The 14,375-nt window shown below is 41.0% G+C and overlaps 1 protein-coding gene across 1 annotated transcript in view; it reads right to left on the reverse strand.

Annotated features, from left to right (window-relative positions):
* The window catches only part of PGM5 (phosphoglucomutase 5), a 284,610-nt gene that overhangs the window by 63,418 nt on the left and 206,817 nt on the right, over nucleotides 1–14,375 (reverse strand). Inside the window, exons 8-9 of the mRNA XM_029613010.1 lie at nucleotides 13,459–13,594; nucleotides 9,521–9,704 (exon numbers count right to left, since the gene is read on the reverse strand). Coding sequence (XP_029468870.1) covers nucleotides 9,521–9,704; nucleotides 13,459–13,594 — 320 coding nt within the window. The remainder of the gene's footprint in view (nucleotides 1–9,520; nucleotides 9,705–13,458; nucleotides 13,595–14,375) is intronic.

The following is a 14,375-nucleotide window of genomic DNA, read 5'->3' on the forward strand; positions in this document are numbered from 1 at the left end:
CCCATGTACTGTGCCCCTGCATTCCCCCACATGATTATTATGCAATTCTCATACTTTGGTTCTGTTTCATCACCTCAAGTAGCTCATGTTTGCATTGCTGATTTCAGGGAGATGAATGTACAGCATTCACCTCTCCTTCTTGAGCTCCCCCCAGCATTCAACCACCTCCTCATCTTCCCCAACATTTATCCTCTTCCACACAATGAGCATTCACCGCCTCTTCATCTCACCTTCTTTCAGCATTTACACTCCCCATCAATCAATTACAGCTCCCTGATTATGTTCTAGGAGAATGGTCCTCAACCCTGTACTCAGGACACACCTAGCCAGTCAGGTTTTCAAGATATCCACAATGAATATGCATGAGATGGATTTTCATACAATGGAGGCAGGGCATGCAAATCTATCTTGTGCATATTCATTGTGGATATCCTGGAAATCTGACTGGCTAGGTATGTCCCGAGGACTGGCTAGAGAATCCCTGCTCTAGGATGCCACCTTCCTCCCTCTCCCACTCTGTTCTCAGCTGAATCCTGAGCCCTGGGATCACAGGCTATGGCTAGATTGTGTCTGAAGCTGGTCCAGCCCCTCCCCTCCTATTGAAACAAGGGGATGGGTTGGTAGGGAATGCGACTAGAGCACAGGACACAGTAGAACAGAAATAAAAATTGCTCTGCTCCCTTGTCCAGCCCCTCTGCTCCTGTTTCTCCCCACATGCTGCCTGCACTATCTGCTTACTCTCTCCCTCTCTCCCTCCTCTGCTGGGAACAGTAGGTAGCGGAGTGAAATTGGATTGGAGCAGTGAAGAGCAGAAAACATCTGCTCCGCTCCCTTTTCCAGCCCTTCCTTTTCTGTTCCCTGCAGAGGGGACAACAGAACAGCTGTTTCAGATTTGGAGCACTGGCTAATAGACTGGGCACAAGCCCAGTGTGCCCATGGCTAGCAATGCCTGTCTGTTCCACTGAAGCTAAAGTAAAACTATTGCTGTATTTTGCCTGCTGCTGAAATGAGTTTAGCTTTGTCTTGGAAACTGCCAAAATAAAGCCTGTTTTTTTAAATTTTATTTTTTAAACTATTCACTGACTTAACTGAGCTCACCTACCCATTTCACCCAGTCTAGTTTACTACTCAGTGCTTAAAAAGCAGAGTGAAAAAGCAAGCCCTGAGGCACAGGGTGGCCAGTGTAACCCCAATATTTTAAAAGAGCTCTAAGGGCGATCCAGGAAACTTTAGATCAATAAGCCTGGCTTCAGTGCCAGGAAAAATAGTGGAAACTATTCTAAAGATCAAAATCACAAAACATATATAGAAAGATGTGGTTTAATGGAACACAGCATGGATTTATCCAAGGCAATTCTTGCCTCACAAATCTGCTAAATCAACATGTAGATAAAGGTGAACCGGTGGATTCAGTGTATTTGGATTTTCAGAAGGTATTTGACAAAGTTCCTCATGAGAGGCTTCGAAGAAAAATAAAAAGGCATGGGATAGGTGTCGATGTCCTTTCGTGGATTACACACTGGTTAAAAGACAGGAAACAGAGAGTAGGATTAAATGGACAATTTTCTCAGTGGAAAAGGGGATGCAGTGGACTGCCTCAGGGATCTGTACTAGGACCTGTGCTTTTTAATATATTTATAAATGATCTGGAAAGGAATATGACAAGTGAGGTAATCAAATTTGCAGATGATACAAAATTATTCAGAGTAGTCAAATCACAAGCGGATTGTGATAAATTGCAGGAGGACTTGTGAGACTGGAAGATTGGGCATCCAAATGGCAGATTAAATTTAATGTGGATAAGTGCAAGGTGATGCATATAGCAAAAAATAACCCATGCTATAGTTACACAATGTTAGGTTCTATATTAGGTGCTACCACCCAGGAAATAGATCTAGACATCATAGTGGATAACACATTGAAATCGTCGGTTCAGTGTGCTGCGGCAGTCAAAAAAGCAAACAGAATGTTGGGAATTATTAGAAAGGGAATGGTGAATAAAACGGAAAATGTCATAATGCCTCTATATCGCTCTATGGTGAGACTGTGTACAATTCTGGTCACCGCATCTCAAAAAAGATTATGATGGAGAAGGTACAGAGAAGGGAGACCGAAATGATAAAGGGGATGGAACAGCTTAAAGGCTGAAGAGGTTAGGACTTTTCAGCTTGAATAGATGGCTGAGGGAGGATATGATAGAGGTCTTTAAAATCATGAAAGGTCTAGAACTGGTAAATGTGAATTGGTTATTTACTCTTGGATAATAGAAGGACTAGGGGGCACTCCATGAAGTTAGCAAGTAGCACATTTAAAACTAATCAGAGAAAATTCTTTTTCACTCAATGCACAATTGAGATCTGGAATTTGTTGCCAGCGGATGTGGTTAGTGAAGTTTGTGTAGCTGGGTTTAAAAAAGGTTTGGATAAGTTCTTGGAGAAGTCTATTAACTGCTATTAATCAAGTTGACTGAGAGAATAGCCACTGCTTTTACGGGCATCAGTAGCATGGGATCTTCTTAGTATTTGGGTACTTGCCAGGTACTTGCAGCCTGGATTGGCCACTGTTGGAAACAGGATGCTGGGCTTGATGGACCTTTGGTCTGATACAGTATGACAATTTCTTATGTTCTTACCTGTGTAACCCTTGGGTTAGTGTCCCATCACAGATTCCAAAAGAAAACATCTCAAATAAGGATTTAAAATTCTTAAAGTCCTCTTCTGATGATAATCCAATCTGATATCCCTGTCCAGAGTGGAGAAGGGGCAGGGAAAGGTTACTTCCTGGAACCTGAACATGGTCCATTAAAATCTCTTGTATACAGCAGTAATAATCATGCTGGAAGCTGATTTGGTTTCCAAATTAACTTTTTACTGATTAAAGATGAAAAGTTGATAAATGTTCATTTATAAGGTCTAGTTCTCTATAGTCCATTTACAGCTTTAGTTCTCTTAATAAATCTGTAACTTTAAACTTTCAATTAATGTGTGATGTTATTGAAGTCAATTGAAGTTTTTATTCCTGATCCTGTCCTATTAGTGAGGTTGTTCTGGAGATACTTCCCAGAATTGGGTGGATAAGATAATATCTCCCAATTTAGATGTTCTAATTCAAAGTTCCAATCCTCATACCTTTAATCTAGTTTTTCATCAATTCTCCTTACTTCCCTGATGGCACTTGGAGGGTATCTCCATAACCCTCACTTCAACATCTTGATTATGAGGATGTGGTCAACACTGGCCGGGTGCCATAGATCTTCTTCTTCTCTTCCTCAGGAATGAACCTAGGTCCTTAGGATGTTACTAAGGGGGCTCAGTTAGTTTGCAAAAATAAAAATCTTGAGAAAACAGGAACACACAAAAGGGAAAGGAAGTGTGGAAACGCTTTCACCCCCAAACTCAAAAGGGCAAAAATGACATTCTTCTTGCTCATACTCAGGCTTCAGCCCTAGAAGTCAAAGGGTCCTTTCCCCAAGAAAACTACCACAAACAAGAAGAGACATAGAGACATCCTGCATGGGCTAACAAAAAATCCACACCCCAAAATGGTGGCATAGATTTATATAGTCTAGGACTCACCATCTCAGTCTCCCCTCATGTAGGAGCTAAAACCCAACCACAGTACTACTCCTGTCCTCCCTATGACAAATGAAACATTCCTCTTAGCAAAGATCCTGTAGTTTCTCTATAACTGTAACAGTGGCTTTCTGATGGACAGCAGGGCATCAGTCCTCATATGTGGATTATATCATACAATGGAGCCCGGTACGAAGCTTTGAGAATGCTCTACTGAGCATATGCAAACCTAGCCACCTCCCTGCCTCCCAGGCAGGGCCCCCTCAGTTCTTGATAAAGCTATGACTTGGAGAAACCAATTCAAAGGGGAGGCAGAAGGGTTTCATGAGGATTGACATCCTTCTGTCCATTGGAGAACCACTTTTTCAGGTAAGTAACATCACTTTCTCCAAGGTCAAGCGGGATGGCAGTTCTCACATGTGGGGGCTCCCAAGCTACAGGCCACCACAAACAAAAGGGAAAAACTAAACAAAGGCACTACTGTTTTGTGTAGCAACAGTTCAACCTCGTATTACCTTTTCTCTTTGTGACAGTCTGACCAATAACGGGCCCTAGGAGGGAATGGGGTTGGGTTCTATACCTCAAAGAGGCTCCCTAGAACAAACTGTTTGCAATTCAGTTTCGCATCAGGAACTCCTGCCAAAACAGGGGTGTGAGGTGAATGTGTGGCAAAAAACCCACTCCGCCACTTGGAATCAGACGCAGTCAGAGCTCCAGCCCACTGAGCTTTAACATGCCCCACTAGACCCAGGTCCGCCTGGGCAAGAGAAAGGGCATAAGTCACTACCCAAGAGAGACTTCTTGGCTATGGTCATTACAGGTTTCTGGGTGTCAAGAAGAAACCAGAGTAGACCATCTGGGGCTTTAGAGGCCTCTAAATAGAAGGCTGCGGCTTACTTGTACCTGAAGAGCAACAACAGATCGCCTTCATAGGCTTATGCAGGATGTTAGTCAGTGACTAGAAACGTGCATAGAAACAATTTTTCATTGATCTTTCTCCCCTTTATTATGACAGATCTTTTTTCCACAGATTTTTTTTTTGTTATTAAAATTCCCAAGAAAAATAAAAACGAATACTGAAAATGAAGGTCCCTAACAAAATTTTTAAATCCTTGGCCCAGTGCGCGGCAGCAATAAAAAAAATCAATAGAATGTTAGGTATTATTAGGAAAGGCATGGAAAATAAAACAGTTGCAGATGTTCTATTCTTTTGTTTTTGTAATTGCTTTGTGTTGTTTTGTATTTTATATTAGGAATGTACAGTATATGTCTGTACATTGCTTAGTGCCTATGGCTTAAGCAATTACATTTTAATAAAACCAAAGCATAATGTATTTTTCCATGATGCAACTGCACCTCGAATATTGTATGCACTTCTGGTAACCCCATGTTATATAGTGGAACTGGAAAAGGTGCAGAGAAAGGCGACCAAAATGATAAAGGGGATGGTGCAGCTTGCCTATGAGGAAAGGCTAAACTGGCTAGAGCTCTTCTGCCTTGAGAAGAGATGGCTGAGTGGAGATTATAACAGAGGTCTACAAAACGATGAGTGGGGTGGGATGGGTAAACAGGGAATAGGTTTCAATATTACTAGGACTAAGGGACATCCCATGAAGCTAATAGGTAGCACATTTAAAACACATCAATGAAAGTATTTTTTCACTTTGTACACTATTAAACTACAAAATGTATTGCCTGAGGATGTGGTGAAAGCAATTAACATAGCTGGATTTAAACATTTTCTTAAGGAAATGTCTATAAATCATTATTAGCTTCGAGCAATTTTTAATCAGTGAAGCAATTTACAAATATTATTAAATAAATAAATGTAGACTAGGGAAAGTTACTGCTTATCCCTGGTTGTGAGCAAGACTGGATCTTTTCTTTGGGATCCTGTTGGATAATTGTGACCTGGACTGGCCACTGTCTGAGCCAGGATGCCGGGATTAATGGACCTTTGGTCTGACCCCTTATGGCACTTCTTATGTTCTTATGGATATGGCATCCCTATGAAATTACTGGTGTCCATCCATTTCTACAAGAATTGAGGCCCTGGTTTTAGGGGGAAACAGACTGTGAACCAAAGAAGCACAGCTCACATAGGCAATCCATAACTCTAAGCTTTCTTTACAAATACAGCATGATGACCCAAGGTTGTACTCTGCATGGCTGTGTGCTCCACAACTAGAAACAGTCAGGGCATTCAGAAGGATGAGTGTGGGGGTCAGAAGTCAGGCTCAGGTGACATGGCTCATGTGTTAAACAGTAGAGATATCATTGCTTGTATTTTGACCAACAGTCAACTCCAACCCCAGAACAAGGGTCACACCAAGGACAAAAGGTTTCTCAGTTTATCCTGAAAGCATCTCATTCTTATCAGGATAGGGTGATGGTAGGATACAAAAAGGAAAAATTACCATACTTAGTTTAGTTAACCAAAGAACAAATAATTGAGTAGAAATGAACTAAGAAATATTTTAAGATGCATACTTTCAGGACTCCTTCCTCAGGCAATATAATGCAAATAATTTTATATGGAAGAAACAAGACATTCACATGCAGCGCTATTTCATTAGAAAACAAGTCATAGGCATTCTTGCTGTTGCTAAATCAAATCAAATCAAGATCCTTGAAAGCCTTGAGCTTCCATATGCTAACTACATTCCTCTTCCACATGCATATCCACTCTGCTGGCTACAAATGTTTTTGATCACAAAATATCAATAAAAAGCTCTTATTTCAGATTTGATTAGAAACAAAAGCTGTTCCTATGTTTTCTCTCTTTGCTATTTTCCGCCTCTTGGCTTCTACATTTGGTGACAGCTGCCTGACTACTGACCGCACAGAAACATACAGACAAAAGAACTCACATATGTTACACCCGCCAGAGGGAGGAAATGACAGCTGGTATATTTCTAGAGGGCTGAAATTCTTGCTGCACTAGACCACAGCTGAGAATACTTCAGACAGGACCACTATAAAGATTTGTTGGGCTGTTTAACTAAAAACGGTACTGCCTAAAACACGAAAACCATTTACTAAGGTGACAAAATTAAGATATTAGAAGAACCGAGTAGCCTGCCAGTGCCTGAGGAAGTGAGTGTAGCATTGTTGCAAATTTGCCTCCTTGAATACTTGTTATCCTAATAAAGGTATCTATCTAACGAAAATTAAACTGCGAGCTTTCATCTAGCAGGGAGATGATTGAACTGGAACGGTAATGCAGTAACTTGTGATTCCCTACGACAGTAAATAATCTTTGCATATAGTGACATCCTCACACCAGTGACATTTCTGTACAGATGTTGTACAGTATATCATGACATCCTTAGGTATGCAACAATATTTTCTGTCATAACTTTACCATATCTCACTAGCTCGGAGGTACATTTGGGAGTGCTGAGGCCAGAGTGCCATCCATACTCGGAGGTTCTTTCCTGAACAGGAAGAAAGAGTCAGTCCCTGGCAGTATGCAGTCTTGACAAGGTACTCTCCCCGGGTAATTTCCCAGTACTCGCAAACTGGATACAGTCTCCTACTGTGCAGACTGGAAACTCCACTTGATACACTTCAGAAACTGCTATGCTGATGATTTCTTTAAGCATCAGCTCTGTGGGACTGAGTCCTTGGACGCCCCACTAAGTAAAATCCTCTTTCTCCAAACAATGAAGAAATCCCTCTCAAACAGATGAGGATTGTGGGCTAACTCCCCTCTGCCTTGAGACCTCTTCTCTGGTTTTTCGGAATATATCGGAATTTCAAGACAATGTTTCCTGATCCTAACAGCTGGGAACCCCGTTTTTGGAACCACCACCAAGCTACTAAATCCTAATAGATGTCCTTGGGCAAATGCTCTGTTAAAAGTTTATAAACTATGTCACCAACTATGTTCTTCTCGATGTGGACTCCTTGATATACTTCAGTACAATTAGCTCATTTAACTTCTACTAGAGAATCAGCCTTTTCTGTAGCTGCACCCTCCCTATGGAACTCCTTACCAGCTGATTTAAGATTAAATCCTAATAGTAAGACTTTCACAAGTGGTCTTAAAGCTTTTTTTGTAGCAGATTTCCAGATTGTATTGATTTTATCAATTTTACCCATCAGTGACCTATATGTTGGTTTTATGTTGATTTAATGTTAAAATATTGTGATTGTTTTATTTATGTTTTATATGCATGTTTTTTATTTTGTTTTGTATATATCTTGAATTTTATGTGTTTTATTGTACATCACTTTGGTCTTTTTGTGGGAAGCAATTAATAAATTCTACTAAATGAAATTCTACTAAATGAAAAATGAAGGCTAGCAGACAGAAAGGAAGCAATTCTGAGGCAAATGGACACCTCCCATTGGCAAGTGTCAGACACACCACTACACACCTACTATCTCTGACCTTATCTACCAGTATTTGGGTGACACCCTTGCATATATTTTTAAATAAATGTTACCTTTATTTTCCTTTTTATTCATTGTCTCCTATGAAGAGCTGGAAAGGAAGTCACTTGAGGCTAGATCACCTGAAGGGTGTGCACATTTTAACTCCATGAACATGCAATTTTCATGAAACAACCCAACCACAAAGGCATCTCTAACAGGAGATGGGAATTCTGGGTTTCCAGGAAAGCTACAACCAAATAAAAAAGGGAACACCTGCAAATTTTAAGTTAAAAAGGAAAATAATTTCAGGGAGACCTTAGCAAAGAAGGGTCTATGAAATTCTTGACTCCAGCCATGAAATCTTATTGACCCTAGCACATAAGACAACAGAAACCTGGTCACAGTCACAGGGCCAGCCTGAATGTGAACAGTGTCCATATTTCTAGGCATACTGCTCAAGAAACAAGATAAATAAACACAGGCACTCCGTAAGCCCTTTTGGACTAATCACTTAGGATCAGCTTGAGCATAGGACCGACAAAGGATGAGGACTCGCTTCACTGATGACAAGACAAGGCTGAAGGCTCTGAAGTCTTGAAACAAGATGAGGGCTCTGAAGACTTGGAACAGGCAGATGGCTGGAACAAGAACTCCAGAGACCAGGGACAGAACTCAGGAACCTGGAACTTGGATCTAGGATTCAGGAACTCAGAACTCAGACTCAGGAACTAAGGAAGAGACTCCAAAGATTTGAACAAGACTCTAGAGCAGACTCAGGACACAGAATGCAGGAACCAGACAAGGACCTGGGACAGGAAGACCATTGATGATCACATGAGACAGGAGACATTGAAGGACCTGAAGGCCACAGGAAACCCTTGCGAAGGCCTGGAAAAATGGGAGAAGTGGCCTTTTAAAGGCCCAAAGCAGTGACATCATCAGGAGGGGGCCACAAGGTTTTTCTTACACGCGTCTAGGGAGGATAGGAGCAGCAGTGGCATTCAGCCGCAAGTTGATTGGAGGAGTCCCTCCACTGTGGGAAGTGGCAGCACCAGAAGTTGGAGGCGCTCCATGGTCGCGCCGAAAGACCGAGACGGCATCAGGGGCCGGCAGTGCTCAAGGTCGCGCAGGACAGCAGAGATGGCAACGGCAGTGTCTGGATGAGTAAGGCTGCTCATGAGGCCCTCCTGCAAGTGGTATCGCAACATTGACACTGTTTTAAAACAATGCCAAAGCAATTAAACATGACTATTACTTCATCCCACTGGGTCAGTCCCCAAAGAACTGCAGTGGGTCTTTAATAGTTTCTTTGGGGGTAATTTTTATTTTCTCCTTGGAGCTTGCAGATCTACGGATAGTTTAAACCTACAGGCCTGCAAACTCATTTTCAAATGAAAATTCCTAACATATTTTATAATATGGAAACAGTAACCAAAATCTTTTGGGTATACAGAAGAAAATAAACCAGGAGGGCCTGATCACTGCAGACATGTTTGGAATGGTCTGTTGATTTTTTTCCCCGCCCCCTTTCCATTTGGATCTACCAGGTGCCGCAAATAGGGTCTTACCTGCTTTTTGGTCACAGTGCCATCAACAGGGTCCACATACTCAAAGCTATCAGCTTTCTCCACACTATAGACGCTGTTCCCCACAGCAAACTGCTGGCCCTTGAAAGGCTTCTCCGTGATCACAGCCTCAAGATCCCTCATGATGAAGAAGGCAGCTCGGGGCTCCAAGCCTTCGTAATCAAATCTTGTGCATGAGAATTGAAAAACAAAAGGATAAGCATGACTACAAGAACCAAACCAGCAAAACATTACCCTTCCAGCAACATAAAAATCTCACACAAAAACTCCTGTGACAAGCACGCGCATTCCTCCTCGGTAAATGATGTTTAGAAAACAAAAACACTGTGATGAAGCAGATTTTTTGGCAAATGAATAATTTCAAAAAATAATATGGATAATTATTAATTATTACTGCTGAAGTACTTATAATTTTATCAGAAGTATCAAGCAGGGGCATAGCTAGGACTGAATTTTTGGGGGGACCCAAGGTAACCATGGGGGGGACGGGACATTGTGCTAGCCCCTCCACCCTATGTGGATCCTCATGACAATGGCTACAAAACCCTTTAATTTCTGGCAGGGCTCTGTCATCTGTCTTTTCACTCTCTCCCCTGGCCATGGCTGTCTCTCTCGCTATTCCTCCTGGGGTTATGGCAGCTTCCTTGTACAAGTGTTAATCTCTCAGGTAAACAGGCTTCAAACCAGCCTGGCATTCTTCAACTTTAAGGTGCTGAGAGGAGGGGGATAATTATCTGCCAAAAGTAAACAGAAAATCTTACAGCCTCAAATCTTTATGGGACTAGCCCAAAGGCAGTGTTGTTTCCCTGTTCAAATTAGCCTTTTTAAAGATGCAGGGGATCATGGCCTGGCAATGATTCCAGTGCCCTCTAACCGCTGCCCTTTTAAGGGCTGATCAGATGTGACACGATTCTGCCGCCGGGGAGAGGGTCTGAGCCAAATGTGAGATGGAACAGGCTCCTGGGGGCCTCTTCATAGCTACACTCCTGGTCTTAAAGGGCCTGTAGGATCTCAAAACCTATATACATCATCACTGTTGGCAAATTTTGGCACTTGTCCAATGAAGAGTATCACTTCCTGCGGAGAAAATCAAATCCAAATCAAATTTGAAAGCAGTGGCATCTGAATTCAAGGTTTAAAATGATTTAAATAAAGTCAATAAATAATTTGAACAGAGTAAAGTGAATGGGTATTTTAGCGTGACAAATGTTAAAGCCCAGGAGAATGTTATAGTTATGACATTACACATGACTTTGTGGTTAATTTAGAAGCCCAGACAGTAATATCACAGTAGGGTATCAAATTATGTTTACAGCACAACAATATGCAACTGGTGGCAGCACAAAATAGAATGGAGTCATTGTCCAACTTTCACCATCACAATTTACATAAACAATGGACTTTATGAGAGCAATTTTCAAGGTATTTCCATGGGTAAAAACTGTGCTTTACCCTCTGAATTAGCCTGTTATAAAATTGCCTGCATGATATGCAGGTAAACTTACAATGTGTATGTCCTGCATGCACATAAATTTATCTGAACTGAGGGGAGGTGGTTCCTGGGGACAGGGTAGGTGAGAGCTTTGCACTTACCCACATACTTCCCCATTTTCAAAAGTATGCGTGTATAAATTTTCCCCCAAATTTCTGTGTATATAATAGGAGGTGTAATTACGTGTGGTAGTTTTTGATGGGATAATTTTCAAAGTGACTTCATGTGCATAAATTTGCTTTAAAAAATGTTAACTTATGTGCTTATTTTGCAATCAAGTTTATGTGGGCCCAATTTTATAACATAGCACTTAGGGTTGAAGGCCGCATATACTTCAGCCATAATTTTCAAAATAGACCAAAGCACATATGTCTGCTATAAAAATCAGTGAGTACACACACAAGCGTGGCATACACGTGAACATTTACGCCTGCATGGGAGCAGGAGTAAATATTAATGCATCCATTTATGTGCAAACTTTCATTATTAGAAAGTGTGCATGTAAATGGTTTCCCTGGCCTAACTCCACCTCCAGGAATGCCTCTTTCAAATATACAAAAAAGTATATGTGAAACGGGTTCTGTGCGTACTTTCATGTGTACAACCCCAACATTTTCAAAAGGCCTACATATGTTTGAAAAAACACGTTTCACGCACATATATGCTTTTGAAAATTCACTCCATACAGCACAAGTTAAATATCATGGACATACATAATAAAATTTTAAAAAAAAGGTCAATATTGAGCAGGAGAATGAAAGAAAAGTTACCTGGACAACTTCACCTGGATAGTCAGCAGAATACAGCTAGATAAGAGTTCTGCAGCATATATGTGGATAAATGTTATCTAGATAATTTTAGAACAAGTATTTTTTTTGACCAAATATACCTGGCTAAATTTAGTTGGGTAACACTGAATATCAGCCCTCGCAAGCTACAATTTAACTATGACATCGAATACCTCCATCATCACCTCTTTATCCAGCTAAAGTTTGTGTGGGCAATGAGATACTTTGATAAAATTTAGACAGACAGCGGGTGGAATTATTAAAATCTCAGGCTTTCTCTGGGTAACTCGAAAAATTACCCAGCAAAAACTTTGAATAGCGAACTCATAGTAAAATGCCAAGGTGAAAAACAGTTCACTGATACCTGTACACTTCATCCAGATCCCCCCTGACCTCCCACTATTTAATCCAGACCTCACACCCAGACGTGTAGACAAAAGAGAAGTACAATTTCATTTCTATGACTTAACTAGCAAGTGTAAAATCATATGGACATGTTCAGCAATGTATGTGTTAATATTGCACAAAATAGCACCTTATGTATGTTTTTCTGAACAATGCCCCAGACTGCCTTTTTTCCCTGTTAATATTTACATGCAACACTGCAAGTACACACATCTGTGAGAATGTTCCAAAATAGCATATACACATTACTTACATGTGTATATGTGCGGAAACCTTTTGAAAATTTAATCCCATAAACCAGCAAAGAGGTTTTACCACTTTCCACAATATTCTGAAGCTTACACAGTGATTACAAACCTCCCTCATTTTGAGAGCTGACTCAGCAACAGGCAGTGCAAAAAAAAATGGAGCGACACAATTTCAGTTTATAGTCTCATCATAGATAACATATTGTGACTGAAACCTGAGGTGGCTCTCTTGCCACTTTTGTGGCCCTTTCAGGCAGACAATCTGGCTGTGCCAGTTCTGGTTGCTGTTTCGGGGCTTATTCCACTCCAACAGAATTATTTTGGGTTTCTGGCACACCTTATTTCTTCTTCCCTCTGCTTCTTATAGTTCCCTCTCCTGGGAGGGCCTTTTTTCCTTCTCTTAACTTTAATTGCACTCTTCTGTTCACCTGCTTTCTCTCTCCATCCTCTTTTCTGGGAGAACCCTATATATACAGCATGATAGGAAATGCATAAGCCCCTATCTAGCACAAATTTAGCTGCCATATTTCAGGGTATGCCCATCAGTATATGGGATGTTGGGTTTTCAATGGGGACCACTTCCCTTTTCCATCTTGCACAAGCCGAGGAGCACAGAAGATGAATAATCCTCTATATATCGATCCTACGAGACTGGCGATTGAGTGCCCTAGGACAGTGGTCAGACACAATATCATATCTCTACTTGTTCTGGTTTTTGTATGTCTAAAGCTTTAGAACCAAACCATGAATATGATTCTTGAGTTAAAACATCCCTGCTGCTATTCAAAAGATGATTACTCCTCCCCAGTTTGAGCTTTCTTCTGTAGTTACTTCGTCAACAGCATTTTGTATGAAGGAAGCTGAAAGCATTTATTACACACCCTGGGTTTTATTTTCTGAGAAAGTCAAAATTTACTGTCCCTCTTCATGTCAGCCTCAGTGGAGTTTATTATAGGCATGGCTGAAAAATACAATACTTGACCTCACCTACAGTAGTAATGGCGCCCAAATTTTGTCCAGTGATCCCTGACAATCTCCTCTACGCCCTGCTTCCGTGCTGCCATGATTGAAAGCCAAACCAGCACAGCCCAGAGGCCATCCTTCTCTCTGATGTGATCAGAACCTGAATAATGAGAAATAACAAAAATGAGTCATTGGTAGGCGCTCAGAAAAAAAAAAAAGTACAAAAATATATTTAGCAGCAAGTGCTGTAATGTTTACATACAGCAAGCCTAAGTATTTTTTAGATATAGTACAAAATATGATATTGTTTTTCCCTGATACTAAAATTGTGAGCACACACAGGATGTTCATGTAGTGTGAACGGTCGCACAACATAGTCGGTAACAATGTTTTATAGAAGGAGTTGGAAAACTAGTAAGACGATATGTCCACACTTATAGAGAAACAAACCAATAGCATCTTTTGAGAACATTTGTACCCATAATGTTTCAGTGGGTGACTTAAACAAATTCAAGAGTCTTCTTCACTGAAAAATGCAAATACAGACATCAAGGTGGTAGAATATTCATGCACACTCTCTTGCATATTTCTGCTTTAGTAACACCTAACCTTATTAGTTGGCTTGGGACAATGACCTACTGAATACCTATTGTGTGCTTTAATGAATCAAAATATTCCATTGGCTGATTGGCACTGGTATTTCAAGAATGAGTCCATATTAAATGTTTCAACCTGGCAAAGATTGGACTCAAATCTTCATTAACTGGGCCAACTGGGTAATGGATATATGATTCTACAGCTCAAGCCCAAAACTCCTGGTTCCACAGCATCCCTGTCATGGTTTTGCTTGCTGTGCAGCTACACCATGCCCTGGTTATACCCGCTAGGATGCCTCTTCCTCAGCAAAAGCCTCCAGTGAGCTCTGCTTCCAACAGAGCCAT

This window comes from Rhinatrema bivittatum, chromosome 1 (assembly GCF_901001135.1).
Source record: "Rhinatrema bivittatum chromosome 1, aRhiBiv1.1, whole genome shotgun sequence".
NCBI lineage: Eukaryota > Metazoa > Chordata > Amphibia > Gymnophiona > Rhinatrematidae > Rhinatrema > Rhinatrema bivittatum.